The sequence below is a fragment of the Rhinolophus sinicus genome, chromosome 16, assembly GCF_057876585.1.
Source record: "Rhinolophus sinicus isolate RSI-liver-muscle chromosome 16, RSI-T2T, whole genome shotgun sequence".
Taxonomy (NCBI): domain Eukaryota; kingdom Metazoa; phylum Chordata; class Mammalia; order Chiroptera; family Rhinolophidae; genus Rhinolophus; species Rhinolophus sinicus.
This window is the reverse complement of record NC_142516.1, coordinates 18,502,857-18,519,239: the sequence shown is the minus strand read 5'-3', so window position 1 is coordinate 18,519,239 and position 16,383 is coordinate 18,502,857. Positions and strand designations below refer to the sequence as shown.

Here is a 16,383-nt window from a genome sequence, read left to right as displayed (position 1 = left end):
GCTTTGCACTAGATTATTCCCCTCCTCCAAACTCCCCACGCACGTTCATGCTTGGGCTGTTTCTTCTGTGTCATGGTGCCTGCCCTCCTCTGCTGGCCCTGCTGGGTACAATCCTCAACCTTCAAGGCTTGGTCCCTCCCGGAGACACCATTCTCAGGCGTGCACCGGAAGTCATGGCTCCCTCCTCTGCGTCCCTGTAGCATTTGTTCATCCTCAGTACAGTGTAGTGGGCAGTCGTGTCTCACCCGTAAGACTGAGTTCCTTGGGAGCCAGTGGAGGTTATTTCTTATCTATTTCTGACTTTGTTCCCACCTGGTCCTTAGTAAGTACTCAGTAGATGTTGTAGAATTTAATTGGGTCACGTGGTTCAAATCTCTCATGTTCTAGAATCTAGATGAGGAAACTGAGGCTCAAAAGGGAAATTGACCTGGCCAGGGTCATGGGACAAGTTAGTGGCAGAGACAGGACTAGAACTCAGGTCTACCGACTCTCTTGGCTCAGAGCATTTTCTGTTGCACTTCAGCTTTGTGAGACCAGTGGCTGGGTCCCCACTTGGTTTATTAAGCAGTCTGGCCAAGTTCACTTCAGGGTCCTGGATTCCACCATATTCCATGCTGACTCCTGTGCATCCTTGAAGGGAAAGGAGACCCGATCAGAACTGCTTCTGTGGTTCTCTTCCCCTCTCACTGAGCCCCTTGCCCTCAGAGAAAACCAGAGTAGGGCTCTGAAGACCTTGGTTCAAATCCTGGTTTTGCTGGTAACTCATTGTGTGACTTTGGGCAAATTACTTCCCCTCTCTTCAACATACGCCCCAAAATCAGGAATATAGTGTATATTTTATGAGCAATTAGAAATTTGATAGAACAGTAGAATCTTCGAATGAGGATCTGAAAATTTCCCTCCTCCCCCACTGAAATCGATTACTAAGCTGATTTCCAAGAGAGAGGCAAGAACTTGCCTGAGGGCACATGGTTGGTGCTAGAGCTGGAAGTAGGACTCCAGCCCCGTACCTTCTAGGCCGGTGCTACTCTTCAGTGACTTTTGAAGAGTTTGCCAGGTTGGGAATGGGGAGGGATACGGATTGTCGTAGAGATGCTCTCGTCATCTCACTCAGCTGTGTTGTCATTAGGAAAAGTTCAGTCACCACTTTGGGCTGTAATGGAAATATGAGAAACGGCCTGGCTAAAGGCTTGGGGAGAGGTTGTCACGTTGGCTGGCTTGTCTGTAAATTCCGGCGTGTTCTTGCTGGAGCAGAATGAATGGGGCCGCTGTGTTTCATCTGGAGCTCTGAGCATAGTGGGGCTGGTGGAGACGCTCCCTGTGGTCTGCTCTAAAAATAGCAGTGGGAACAGAACTGAGGGGAAGGGGAGGGGGCTCTTTCAGGGGCTGGGTGGGACGCCTCATCCCCTTCCTCTTCCTGCCAGGCCCTATGTGAGGAAGTGCCATAGATTCAGAGAATTTGGATCTGGGAGGGTCCTGGAGCCATCATTTCTCACACCCCATCCTCATGCAGAAGGGGAGGCTCTGGAGGCCGGGAGAAGAGAAAGGACTGGCCTGCAGCCACGGAGCCCAAGGAGGAGGTCCCAGATGGCAGGCTGTCTTCCTCCTGCTGTTTCAGCAGGGTGACTGCAGGCTCTGTAGGCTTTTCTCTCACTACTGCCACTGGGCGAGTACAGGGCCTGGGAATTCCTGGGGCCGGATGTACTCCGGCTTCCTGAGAGTCGCCCAGCAGGCGAGGAGTCCCCAGCTCGTCTGCCCTGAGACCTGACCTCGGCCAGCTGGCCTTCTAGCACCACACCTTCCCTATGCTGGTGTCCTCACCCTTGCTGACTTGTCCTTCTGTCGCCCACTGGGCTGTCTGCAGGGAGGGAGGACAAGGGCCAGCATAGAACTGGCCTACAGGACAGAGGGTCCAGTGGCCTGGGACCTTTTTCTGCCCTGCCCCAGGCACAAACAGAAGCAGCTAAGGTAGAGGCAAGGGCCTGGGCTTAGACGAAGGCAGGCCAGGGTTCAAATCCCAGCTGTGTCTCTCACTAGCTGTGGGATTACTGGCTGGTCACCTAGCATCTGTCAAATGAGACGAAGATACCCATCTCATTGGGTTCTTGTGAGGGTTAAAGGGACGGTTTGTGCAAAGTGCCTGGCATGTAGAAAGTACTTAGTAAAGGTAGCTGTCATCACTAGATCAAGCATGAACGTGCTTGACTCTCTGCACCCCCTTCCTTGGGGCCTCCACCCATGGGGCATGGCAGGTGTTCGTTCGTTTGTTTTTAATGCAGTTGACTGTTTTGTTGTGTTGTTGCAAAACTTATTCATGTTTATGATGAACAAAACATTTAATACAGATAAAGCAGGAGAAGGAAATGAGGTTCACTCTCAATCCCAACACACAGAGATAACCACTGTTAACATTTTGGGGTGTATTCGGTCAGGCATTGGTTTATATACACATATGTCTTACTTGCATATTAGGGTTACTGGTACACACAATTTCCCAACCCACTTGTTTTCATTTAACAATGTCATGTCCCCATGTTTCCAGGTCACTAGATATCCTCCTACAGCATCGTTTTTAGTGTCAGCACATTATTTCATCGTGTAGATGAAATAGGCTTTATTTAAATAATCTCCAGAAGTTCAACATTTAGGTTGTTTCCAAGTTTTCCTTGTTATGAATGCCTGATATTAAACAATCCTTATAGGTATGTCTTGGTATCTCCAGCCCTTTGGGAACATGGTTGACCCTCCACAAATATTTGTTGAACGAATGAATATTTTGTTAGAAGAAATTCCCGGTGGTAGATGTTCTGCGTCAAAGATGATATATTTATAAAAGAGGTTCTTGATACCTATTGCCAAACGACGCTCCAAAACGGTTGTACCATATAATCGGTACTTTAGATTGACCGTTGCATCTGGCTTTGCCCAGAACTTTCTGTGCTTAGCATGGAAAGTCCTGCTTCCTGGGAAATCCCTTAGTCCCGAGCAAACTGAGACAGTCTGGGTAAGCGAATGCCCGTTTCCCCACATCCTCACCAACACTGTGCATTGTTACATTTTTTAGTATGTCCATTTCTCTGATTACTAGAGATGTTGAATATTTATTTATATGCCTTTCAGTCACTTATGTCGCCTCTTTTATGAGTAGCCTGTTCAATTCTTTTGCTCATTTTTTATTGGGTTGTTTATAGTTTGATTATTAATTCACAGGAGCTCTTTATATGAAAAGGATATTTGTGTTAGCCTTTTATTTATTATTTTTTAAACTACAGATGTTTCTGATTTATAGATAGTCATATCTGTAAGTAGCTTTATTGAGATGTTATTCACATATAATACAATTAATCCATTTAAAGTGTTACAATTCAATGGTTTTTTAGTATCTTTACAGACGCATGCAACCATCACCACAATCAATTTTACAATATTTTCATTATCTCCAAAAGAAACCATATCCTTTAGTTGTCATCCATTAATTCCCCCATTTCCTCCATCCATAAGCAACCACTAATCCACTTTCTATCTGTATAGATGTACCTAGTCTGGACATACCATATTAACTAATATTTGATCTTTTGTGACGGACTTCTTCCATTTTTTTTTCTGGACTTCTTTCACTTAACATAATGTTTTCAAGGTTCATCCACATTGTAGCATGGATCATTCCTTTTTATGGTTCTACCACATTTGTATAGATCTATCACATTTTATTTATATATTCATCTGTTGATGAACATTTGAGTTGTTTCTACCTTTTGGCTATTATGAACGATGCTGCCATAAATGTTTGTGTGAAAGTTTTAATGTGGACATAGGTTTTCATTTCTCTTGGATATAAATGTATATATACACCTAAGAGTGGAATTGCTGGGTCAAATGATAACGCTGTTTAACTTTTTGAGGAACTGCTAGACTGTTTTCCAAAGTGGCCGCACAAATTTACATTCCCATCATCAGTATATGAGGGTTCCAATTTCTCCACGTCCTCTCTAACACTTGTTATTTTCCCATTTCTTAAATTATAGCCATCCTAGTGGGTGTGAAGTAGTGTCTCTTGTGGCTGTGAATTGCATTTTCTGATGACGAATATCATATCTATAAATTTTTAAAATATTTTTTTCCTTTGGTGTTGTGATAGTCACCCCAGGATTATATAATATTCACTGCCCTTCCCTTGAACTTCATGGTTTTATTTTTCAACTTTTAACATTTTAGTCTATCTGGTATTTACTTTGGCATATAATATGAGGCAGAATGCCTTTCATTTTTCCCAGTTATTTGCTCCAATGCTTTTACATTATATTAGCCTCAGTACCCTCTCATTATTCTTCTTAAAAAAATTATTTTCTATTCTCACATATTCTTTTTTAAATTTAGCTTTTATTTATTAAATTTATTGGGGTGACTTTGGTTAGTAAAATTATATAGGTTTCAAGTGTACATTTCTATAATACATCACCATATATTTGACTGCCTTTTCCCTCTTCTACCACCCCCACCTGACCCTCTGGTAACCACTAAACTGTTCTCTGTGTCTATGAGCTTTTGTTTGTCTGTCTTATTCCGTTGTTGCTTTCAGTTTTATATCCCACGTATGAGTGAGGTCATATGGCTCATGACTTTTTCCATCTGACTTATTTCATTTAGCATGATAATCTCAAGATCCATCCATGTTGTTGCAAGTAGCAGTATATGTTATCTTTTCTTATGGCTGAGTAGTATTCCGTTGTGTATATGTACCACATCTTCTTTATCCAATTATCTATTGAAGGACACTTTGGTTGTTTCCATGTCTTGGCCACTGTAAATAATGCTACAGTGAACGTAAGGGTACATATATCTTTATAGATACATGTTTTCAGATTTTTTGGGTTGATACCGAGAAAATAAATTTCATTTATTCTTTTAAATGAAATTTAGTATAATTTTATTCAGTCCCCACCTTCTCCCTGTCCCTTCCCCAAAATCTCATTGGATTTTGATTGTACTTATATTACTAATATTCATCAAAAAGGGGAGTATTGAAGTTTATACAACATTGTTTTTCCATCCAGGAATAAGATTATGTCTCTTCATTTATGCAAATCTTTTAAGATTTCCCAAGTAAAGTTTCAAAAAAAAAATTTTTAAATATAGATCTTGAACATTTTTTGTTGAATTTGAGGAAACTGAAATTTGTTATTTTATTACAAATGGAAATGTTTACTTATTTAACATTATATATGTTCTTTGATAATACACTTGTACAAAACTTGTACAAAAAAATCTGAAACATTACTGAACTGAATAAAAAAAATAAAGAAAATCCGAGGTGGCTGGTTGTCTCAGTGGTTAGAGGGCAGTGCCCATAACACCAAGGTCTCTGGTTCGATTCCCACATGGGCCAGTGAGCTGCGCCCTCCACAGCTAGATTGAAAACAACGACTTGACATGGAGCTGATGGGTCCTGGAAAAGCACATTGTTCCCCAATATTCCCTGATAAAAATTAAAAAAAAAAAAAAAAAGGGAAAAGAAAATCCCCCACTCCCTAAGTCCTTTCCCCATAGATAGCCACTGTTACCTGTAAGTTCGATGCGTCCCTGCACATATGTAGATACTATGTTTTATTTTACTAAATAGTATCATAGTTTTTGTAATTCATTTTTTAAAACTTAATATATTATGTAAATCTTTCACATAAGTACCTAAAGTTCTACTTTCTTTTGTAACCAGTGGACCATGTTTACTTAACTGCCCTGGTGATGGTGCACTGTCAGGTCGTTTCCAGTGTTTACATATTATGAGGAATGCTGCAATAAACGTCCTAAGAATGTCCTGTATATTCCATTTTGCTGCATTTTTTCTGTAGGACAGAATGTGACACACACTACCAAAGTGCTCTACAAATGTTTTCCTTCCGTTTAAACATGTCATCTGCCCAACACTCTTCTTATCCCCATTTTACAGATGAGAAAAGAGTGGAACAGAAGGGTTAAGTAGATGAACAATTTACGTTCCTATTTACAGTGAATGAGAGTGCCTGTTTCCCTACCTAATATTAGATGTTACATGAGAAATGAAAATTATATTTCATTTTAATTTGCAATTATTGGATTATTAGTGAGGTTGAGCTGTTTACATTTATTAGTCATTTATATTTCTTCTTTGACTCATCAGTTCATATCAATTGCGCAGTTTTCAGCTGGGGCTTTTGTCTTATTTGTAAGAGCCCTTTATATGGTTAGAATATTAACCATTTGCTTATTATGTAGGTCACAAAAATATTTTCCAGTTTGCTATTTATCTTTTAACTTTATTTATAGTATCTTTTATCATTGAGAAATTAACATTTTTTTGTTTGTAATCATTTTTTTGGCAGGGAGAGGGCTATACTTTCAAAGGCCTGTCCCATTCCAAGATTATATAGAATATCCTTCTATATTTTATTCGAGTACTTTTATCCTTTTACTTTTTACATGCACATTTTCAATGTATCTGCAATTAATTTAGTGCCTGGTGTCAGATGGAACTCACATGAATTTTCTTCCCTGAACAGTTAACCAGTTTTTCCAAACCTATGTTTTAAATCGTCCTTCCTTTTCTCACTTACAGACCATGCAGAGGTGGGTGGGTGTTTGAATGCCCTTGTCTCCCTCATTAATCTGTCTAATCCTACATCAGGTTGAGACTTGATTGCTAGAGCTTCATAATATGTTTTAGTAGTAGTAAACCCCCAAGGCCAATCCCCATTATTTTGCAAAATTTCCTCTGAAGTTACACACCCTAATTCTAGTCTGCCAGTGTTTTGTCCTTACCTTTTTCACACACATATTTCAATATCAGAAATGACACCAGATCTAGAATAGTTTGTCCTCACCTCCTATTACCCATAATGAGCACGTTGGCCGGCCCACACTTCTCCTTGCTTTCCTCCAGGCCTCCCTGGTATTGTTAAATCATCTAGCATTTTAGTTTCTGATTGTTACCGTTTTAAAACATTAGTTCTCTTGTGTTGTAAGAATCATTTATTGCACTTAACTTCTCAATTATATTATCAGGAGTTAAGTGTATAAATGTTTCTGGCTTCATTGCTTGTGAGTCTTTTGTTACACCATACCATCTCACTCTCAACTTCTTGATTTTGATTCATTTTTGTCTGGAGAGCTTTCTTGAGTAAATGTTCCCCAAAGGGTCTGTGGGTGGCATACTTTCTTAGTCTTGGTAAGTCTGACAACATTTGCCCTTTTCTTGAGTAGAGAATTCTAGCTAACTGTCTTTCTCCCCCAGGAACCCGGGAGCTGCGCTCTGTCGTCCCAGCATCCAGTGTTGTAACAAATGCAATACTCACTCGATGCTCTAAAATTTCTTTCTTTCTTTCTTTTTTTTTTTTTTTTAATTTATTGGGGTGACAATTGTTAGTAAAATTACATAGATTTCAGGTGTACAATTCTGTATTACATCATCTATAAATCCCATTGTGCGTTCACCACCCAGAGTCAGTTCTCCTTCCATCACCATATATTTGATCTAAAATTTCTTGATGGAAATGAGCAGCATTTCTCTTTCTGATCTTTGGAACTGAGAAATTTCACCAGATTATTTCTAGTTGTTTGTTCTCTTTTGATAATTTTTTTTCCTGATACTAACTTTCTGAAGACTCAAGTCTTCCCTTAGTTCGGAGAGACACTTTCTATTACTTTTTGGAGTTGTTTATTTTCTATGTGTTCAATTCCTTAGTAATAATGGCACCTAATACTTATCGAATGTGCTTTATCCTTCTGCTATAAATGTGTAATCTGCCCAACACTAATGTTACTATTTTATAGATGACAAAACAAAGGAGCAGCGAGGTTAAGAAACCAAGGAACAGGACTAGGCGTCCGGCTCCAGAGCCCACATTCTTAGCTATTACACTATACTCCCTGCTTGTCAAACTAACCCTCAGATCCAACCCCAACCCTGATCACGATACCCTTCAGTAAAAATCTGAGTGTTGACAGTGGGAGAAAACGTGGGGATACTAAAATGATGGAGGTGAAACCGATGGGGAGACTAAGGACCAGAGAGGGGATGGGATCCTCAGATATTCCCCAGTGAATTTAGAGTTGGGAATCTGCCCCTCCTCCCTTCCCCTCTGTTCAGCCACCCGCTCCAGCCTCTGTCCCTGGGACTCCTGCGTGTCTCCTTGTGGATCTCCCTGTCTTGTCCTTTTTGTCACCTCTCTAAACAGCAGCCAAGATGACTCTTTCTAAGGAGCAAACCTGGTCACCTTCTTACTGAGGAATGTTTGTTGCATGACTGCAGGAGCGAACCAATAATTTCAGAGTGTCTGTTGTACGTCAGACACTGTGCTAAGTACTGGTGATAGGCTATGCATTAGTCAGGATTCTTCCAGTTGCAAGTGACAAGAACCCAACTCAAATTAGCTTCAGCCAGGAAATGGAATTTATGGGATTATGGAGGGTAGCCTTCAGGCATAGCTGGGTTCAGGGCCTTGAGCAATGTCACCAAGAATTGGCCTCACCCCCTCCATCTCTTGGTTCTGCCTACTTGTGTGTTGGCTCACTCCCTTAGTGGTGGCAGCATAGCTGCCAGAAGTAGCAAGGTTATGGCCTCCGATTTGGTGGCCTGGGCTTAGGCCCAACAGTCTAAGCAGGGGGTGGACTTGGGGGAGTGTGTGAATGACCTGTGTCTAGCAGCCAAGGTCACAGGGCTGGCCTCCACATATCTGAGTCAGTTGCTCTTTGCTGAACACTTCCCAGGAACTCGGGTAGTCAAGACACTGCCTGTCCTTGGAGCTGGCACAAGCACGGTGGGTCGAGGATTGCTCCCAAAAGCCTGGAGTCTCAGGCCAGTCTGTGGCTGGTTGGGCTGGAGCCAGGAAGGGAGATGGTCACGGCTGCTGGCCGTTCTGTGGCTGAGGCTGCTGAGGTGACTGTGACGTGTGTCCCGGGCTGGAGGCAGAATCCAGCCAGTGACCGCTGTCAGGGCCAGCTTCCCAGGGGGACATTGTCTCCTGGCTCTCGCTGCATGTGGGCTTCTTGCTATGGCTGGGAGATGCAGTCCCCATGTGCAGGTTGGGATTGTCCTTGCTGCCTAAAGTTGCCGAGGAAGAGGGAGCTGGCAAGGGGAGTGACATTTTGGGAACATGAGTCGGGGTCAGAGCATCCGGAGCGCAGGCATTGGAGCTGTACTGCCTGTTTGCCATTACCTTTGCTATGTAACCTTCCTGTACCTTAGTTTCCCCATCTGTAAGGTGGGGATAATACCAGTAGCCTGTTGCTAAATAACTATTCGTGATTGTCAGCTATCCATACATGCCAGGCACCCTGTTAGGCCCTCATCAGTTAGACCCTTGACAAATTATCACATTTAACTTTACTCTTTACATCAACCCTCTCAAGGTAAATTTTGTCCTTTTACAGATGATAGCAACAACGACAGCCCAACAACAATGCTTTTATTTATTGAGCACGTATCCTTTAGTCCCCACAGGGCCCAGTGAGGCAGGTGGTAATTGAAGGGACGGAGTCGGACTTGGATCACCCGACACCCCGTGTGGTCTCATTTTGGAGCTATAACTCTGAGGCTAGGAAGGGGAAGGGACACACCCCGGGTTCTGCAGATACAAGCTGGAATTCCTTGTGAGTTTGAACCTGAGGATACCAGCTCTGTCCCACCCCACCTCACCCCTTGCAGCATGTTCCCCAAGACCAAGGCAAGTACCACCAGGAAGACCCAGCTGCATGCCCTTAGCAGGCAGTGAGAGAATGTGTCCCCTGCCGTGGTGTTAGGGTCATAGAGGCCAGACTTGGCAGGACAGTCCCTGTTGGTAGTATCAATGCCAGGGTCAGCCACGCCCATCTTCCAAGGCAGATCCAGGAGCAGGCTGCTTCCTGTCGGTCTGCGTCTGTCGTTCTGATCACAGGCTTCAGCACATCATAGGGATCCAGTGGGGATTAACATAACTAATAAATGTTTCTTGGCCGACTCTTCGGTGGGGAGAGCCTTTCAGCATGGAGTCCGCAGACCTCCAAACCAAGGCTGTAAGACCCATTGAGTAAAAACCCAGAACTTCCTAAGTGGGTTAGCGGATTGGCAGATGCAGAGCTTGGGCTGAGTGGGCGAATACAGTAATTTTACAGGGCAGCGCAGGGTCATCACCCTCTTCTGTAGCAGGTTGAGGCAGGGGCAGAGCTCTGCGGAAGGAGGGGCTGGTATGTCCCAGCTCAGGCTTCCATGACCACGGCCACCCAAGTGCAGGCCTGGCCCTTTCATTGTCCAGGTGTAAGGAAAGCCTGAGCAGCTGCGGGTAGGGGCTGGGTAGTCGTAATCTGTCATACGCTCTGGAATTCCTAGGACCACACCTCTCCCTGGCTTGTGCCCAGTTTCTGCCATAGCAGCATCCTCCTCCTTCCCACCCTGGAACAAAATCCCAGTGGACTTTGGATCAGAAGCCAGAATGAGGAAGTTCATTCGAGTCCTTGGCAGGTACCCTCCGTTTTTTGAGGAGGGCATTGCCAAGGCTCGGCCTCCCCCAGGTGAAGTGTGCAGGGGAAAGGTGGGTGGGTTTTCGTCTGTACAGGGCTCACGACAAGATCTTGGAAACACAGATCTTAATGAAGCGGAGGCAGTAAGGCAGATGGTGGAAACCCTGCTGTGGTGCGGGATACCGGAGAGCTGTCTGTCCAGGGTGTCTGGGTTGCATCCTGCTGTTGCCACATCTCCCTAGGGCCCGTCTGGAGCCTGGGGGTGCTTTCCCCGCCAAACAGGAGGCGTACACACATTGGCTCCCGCTGACCCTCCGTGGGCCCAGCCCTAGAAACTGCTGTCAGCGTGTCTGGACAGTGGGAAGTTTGTCTGTGTAATTGGGCGGTCCAGCCAGCCAGCTTCTCAGTATAGCTGAGGAACTCGTCTGTTCTGTGGGCCGCCCTGTGCAGTACTGCAGGGCACAGTGGAAAGTGGCTTGGGCGTGGTCTGTACCAACGCACTTGCTGATGTATGACCTTAAGTAGCTTTCCTAATTTTTCTATGCTCTGTGTACCCATCTATAAAATGGGGTATTAGACATCAGATCTGATAGGGTTATACAGATTTAATGAGTTAACAGCCAGGAAGTGCTTTGAACGGTGCTGACACTCAGTAAGTGTCAAATCAGTGTTTGGGAAATAAAATGTGTGGATCAGTAAATAGGGCCCAGGCCCTGAGTGCCCAGGGGCCAATCCCTGTGGCCCATGGGCCACCTAGATCTTGCTGCTCCCTAGATCCCCATTCCTCCGATACTGAACAGCGCCGTCATTTATGTAGTTCTGAGAAACACTGGGATGTGATGGAAGGAGCACGGCACTGCTCCCAGCCCTGCCACTCAGTCGCCCTGTTTCCTTGGTAAAGTCACTGTCTGTCTTTGGGCCTCAGTTTCACTGGCTATAAATGGGGGAATAGGAGTGTAAACTCTCCAGAGCCCGCTCCGGTCACTGCCCCAGTCTGCCCCAGGCTGTGTACCGGAGGGCCCACCTGCTCCTCTCATTTGTGTCTGGAACTATGGGGAGGCAGAGGGCAGTGGCTGCCTGGGCTCCCCGGGGCTACATGCCCTCCTAGCCAGGCCTGGAGGTGCCTGCGCCTCGGGGCACTGATTACTGTGCCCTTGTGGTCCAGGGCATTGGTGAGTGCATTCTAGACGTGTTCTGGACCCAGTGCCCTGGGCTGTCAGAGCTGCTCTGCCCATCGTGGCACAATGTCTAATCATGGACTCAGTAGTCTGACTGGGGCAGACTTCTGTCTCCCTCACTGGACTGTCAGCCTTGAGGGCAGGGCCCAGTCCTCAGGGCCGCGCATCAGGGCCTGGCACACAGAGCCTGGCAACACTGTTTGTTGAATGAAAGAAGGTAAAGACGGAGCTGCAACTCAAGGGCTCCTCTCATGTCAAGGAATCCTGTATTCAGGAGCTCAACCCTAAGAAATCTTATCCCAAGTACCAGAAATTCCTTCCTGGGAACCAGTCACCCCCACTGGACTTGGTCAGCCCTGTTGGAATAGGCTATCTCCTGACACTCACTTCCTTAGTTTCCCAGGACAGAGTGGGGGCCCTGCTTCCCAGGAGCCTGCAGGATGACAGCCTTCCATTCTGGAAGCTTCCTGCAAGGACTGCCTTGGCTCTGCCCCCAGGGACAAGACAAAGCCTTGATTGGAGTTTGTAAGTGCCTTACTTGATAAGGGCTGTTCCAGTGATAAAGGATTTTTTTCTTATGCTAGCATGCATGTATGCACTTGTATGTGTGAGAGAGATGGGAATACAGAGTCAGACAGACAGGGGCTGGGAGATAGGCAGAGACAGACATTCAGAGACATTGAGACTAATATGCGGGGGGTGGGGGGGGGCAGAGGGACAGCGTTTCAGCCCAGGGTGGCCAAGGTGGGGTAGAGCGGGAAAGGAGCATGGGGCTCCCCTGCCTCATGTTTTCTGTGCCAACATCCATCCCAGGGTGACTGCCACTCCAGTAGCAAGCATATTCAAGTAGGAGCTGGCTATGGGATGGGCACCCCCAGCCTGGGCCCCAGGCACAGCCCAGGGTGTGTTTGTTGACCTCAGGCAACCAACTGCAACAGCCATAGCCAGAGCACTGGACAGCTTTGTCCTGGCAAAGCAGCGTGCTGCAGTGGTGGGGCTGCACAGTGGCCAGGACTGGGCACCCTGGAGCAGGACCCACTGCTTCAATCCTGGCTCCACAGCCAACTAGCTGTGTGACTGTGGGCAACTTCCTCTGCCATTCCATACCTCAGGTTCTGCATCTATAAATAGGGTAATAATAGTCCCTGCCTGCCAAGGTGCTGATGGGGATTAAAGGAAATAATGAAGGCCAAGCTCTCAGAATAGTGCCCGGCACCGGATATTGAATCCTCTATTAATCCCACAGGTGGGCAGGTCAAAGGTTGTCAGCCCCAATTTGCAGATAAGGAAGCTAAGGGTTAGAGGTGGGCAGGGACTTGCTCCGTCATACCCAGCCAATAAGTGCTGCAGCTGGAACTGGAATTGGGGACCCTCGTCTCCCAGCCCTGTGCTCTTTCCCTCCTGCCATGGTCTCTTGTTGGGGAATGTCTCTTTCACTGTAGCACTTACTCTTGGGCTGTTGTAATGTGTCATCAGATTGGGGGCAGGAAGCCCCAAGCTCCCTGTCTTATCTCTGATTCCCCAGAGTTTGGTACACAAAAGTGCTAAAGAAAACCGTGTGTCCGGCTGCACTGGATGGCGCTGCTGCTGGGAGGTGGCTGAAGCAGCCACTCCCCCACCCTGGGGGTGGTGGCATTCTCAGAGTCAGCCTGTGTTGGCTGCAGGACCCTGGGTTGAATTGCAGCCACCCACTGGGATGAGAGCAGCGTGGGGGTGGGGGTGTGACAGGGAAGCATCGGTGATTGGCTCTGTCCTGCTGGGAGCGGTGGCCAGTGGCTTTGCACTCACTGCCCCCGCAGGAAGAGCCCTCAGGATGTGAGTGGGGTGCAGCCAGCTCAGGATTCCAGTGCCAGGGGGTGCGGCTGTGAGCAATGGATGCCTCTCCCTCCAGAGCAGCACTTCTGGGGCTAGCCTGCGCCCTGGGGACGGGCAGCAGGGGAGCCAGGGCCCACGAGTGTGAGCGTGTAACCCAGGAGCTGGTGGGCACCCTCAAAGGCTGAAGGACGGGCTGGCTGAGGACTCTTCCTTGAGACATCCCGGACTCTTGCTTGGTGAAAGTGGCTTAGGAAATCACAGAGTTTTCTGTTTGATGGAAGAAAGAAATCCAGCCTCTCTCCAGAGTGGCATCCGCCAGCTGGACAGGGTGTGTGTTTGGGAAGGGCGCTGGAGGAGGAGGAGGGAAAGCAGGAGGGCAAGGAGGAAGAGGAGGGGGGACGGGTGATGCAAGGGTTTTGAAAACGCTACCTAGACGTGGGAGGTGGAACCTGGTCATTCGGTTCTGCTTTTCCCAGCAGGTATCGCTCCCCTAGGGAACTTGGGTAAGTCCATAAATAGCTCTGCTGACACAAAGGAGCTCTGTCTGGAAGGCAGCCGCTTGACACGGCCGCCAGGAGCTGCCACCGACACGGCTGCCTGCCCGCCCGCCCGCCTGCCCGCCTGCGGGAGGAGCTGGGCAGAGACCCGGGCGGGCGGGCTGGCAGGAGCGGCAGCCCTGAGTCGCCTGGGTCTCTGCAGGAGTGTGCTGGGTAGGTGCCTCGGTGACAGGGTGTGTCTGTGGTGGGCTGGGGGTCTCTCGTCCAGGCTACCCCATGCCCCTGCTTCTATTGTTTCTTCCCCAGGGCAGCCATTGATGAGCATGTTGCAACCAAACCGTGTGTTCTGCTCTGAGATAGAGCTGTGTGTGTGTGTGTGTGTGTGTGTGTGTGTGTGTGTGTGTGTGTGTGTTTCAGGGGGTGGGAGCCCTGCAAGGAAGGGGCATGCTTCCAGGCTGCTCTCCACTTCTAGGATGGTCAGCGGCTTTTCTTTCTGGGAGAAAGGAATGTTTGGTGACCAGAAGTCAGGACACTGCCTGGGGAGGGAGCGCTCAGCGAGCCGTGCTGGCGCTCATGTCAGGGATGCTGACCGCACAGCAGATACCAGGGATGGCTGCTCTTGCCTCCTAGCTCCATGTCGGAGAACGACGTGGTCCCGGGGAATTGCCTCTGAGTCCCTGAGACTTCTGCTAAAATGTCCACTAGAAGCACAGCAGGGCCACTGTGTCTCCTGAGCCCCTTGGGAAAGGCCCTGCACCTGCTCCTTGGCTCCAGCTGAGACCCATAACGACGAGGTAGTGGCTCGGGACCCGCTCACCCCACAGAGCCAGCTCCTGGGAGTGGGCAGAGGCCAATTCTTTTCTTAGCGTAGAGGCCCCACGTCTCTACTCTTGTCCTGAAGTGTCCAGGAAGAGCCACTGTGCCCTGGGACCTAAGGGCTGTGGAAGAGCTTGGCTTGGGGGTGGGGAGCCTGTCCAAGTTCACCCAGCAGGTCTATGGCCAGGAACAAGATGGAGGACTTCTGCCTCCTGGAACAGGATCTGTGGGTGCCATGACCCCAACCTGAGCTGTGTAATTCAGCTGTGAACCTGGCACTCCTGGCTTGAGATGCCTAGCTCAGTACAGGGCCACCAGCCCCGTCACTGAAAAGTTTCCACAGCCTCAGGCTTTATGGCTGGGGCCATACGGTTCCCCTCTCAAGATGGCTGGAGTGGGTATATCTCCTGGAAGGGAGGAGCTGCGTGCCTGCCCCACCAATGCCTGTGGGATCCCAGCCAGGGCACTGCCACCATAGTCAGAGTTTCCACCCGGGCCCCTGGAGTCCTCCATGCCCAGCCAAAGGACACCTCCCCTCTTCCTAGCCCGAGCACGTGGCATGGCTTAGCCCAGGGCGGACCTCTCAGGGAGCCAAGTTCCACAGCAGGGCTCACTCCAGGCCCTGCCTGGCATCTGAAGCAGCAGAGGGATGGTGACGATGGAGGCAGCTGAGGCAAGTGACCACCTGGGGAAGTCTCCAGGACTCTGAACCAGAAATCCTGGAGGGGCTTCTGATTATATGTACTTGGTAGCAATGAAACCACTACCTTCAGCTTCCTTTCCTGTACGTGTGTTCCTGCTGCCTGGAAAGCCCATCTCCTCTTCAGGTCTTAATCCCACCCAAACTCCCACGACTAGAGCAACTAGTTCAGTTAGAATCGGTTTATTGGCGGTGGTACCCACAGCAGTTGCTTCATGTCCTATTTATGTGAGATCTACAGGCCTTATTCTTCCCGTGGTCCCAAGGGCCCAGCCTGGGGCCCAGCGCATGGCAAGAAAGGCCGAGGATGGCTTTTCCTTGAGGATCAGCACTGAGGCCCAAGTCAGCTTTCTGCTCATCTCCTAGCTCTGCGTGGAAGAGAGTGAGCACGGTCAACTTCACGGCCTAGCGAGGAGTCCCTTCGGAAGCCCTACTTTCTGCGTGTCTGGGTTGCTTCCATAGGGCCAAGGGGTTGGAGGGTAGAACTGACAGGAGGTGAGGAAGGGAGAATCTTGCCTTCGCCCTGGATGAGGCCACAGGGAGAGCCCACTCGGGTCATGCTGGGCTGCAGTGGTGCAGGGGCAGCCCTGGTTGGTTTGAATGCAGTGCTCACGGTCCTTTGCAGACCACAGGCTTGGAACTCAGCTTGGGCACCCTTTGGATTATGCCAACCAGAGAGGAGGATCTCAGCCCGAGTCTCCCTGGCGACCCCAGCAGAGGCACAGCTGAGGAAGGCAGTGTTCATACACAGCTGGGTTCCTGGGGGTCCTAAGAGCGCTTTTCCATTTGGTGTCCAAGGCCCTGGGGATAGCTGAGCCCCTTTGTCTCTGGACAGGTAGGGGACTGAGGCAGGGGAGAAAGGACTTGATTGAGGTCACCTGTGACTCAACAGCACAGTGAAGTTTCC

At 48.2% G+C, this 16,383-nt stretch overlaps 1 protein-coding gene across 7 annotated transcripts in view; it reads left to right on the top strand.

Annotated features, from left to right (window-relative positions):
- RGS3 (regulator of G protein signaling 3) overlaps window positions 1-16,383 on the top strand; it is a 112,151-nt gene that overhangs the window by 67,611 nt on the left and 28,157 nt on the right. The window contains exon 1 of one of the 7 annotated variants that reach the window (XM_019754591.3): window positions 13,465-13,791. The exons of 4 other annotated variants lie outside the window; for them this stretch is intronic. In XM_019754591.3, coding sequence (XP_019610150.3) covers window positions 13,738-13,791 — 54 coding nt within the window. In that variant the 5' untranslated portion in view covers window positions 13,465-13,737. Of the gene's footprint in view, window positions 1-13,464; window positions 13,792-13,942; window positions 13,967-13,998; window positions 14,174-16,383 lie in introns of those variants that run through there. 2 more of the 7 variants (XM_074330865.2, XM_019754592.3) reach the window with 2 other exon arrangements.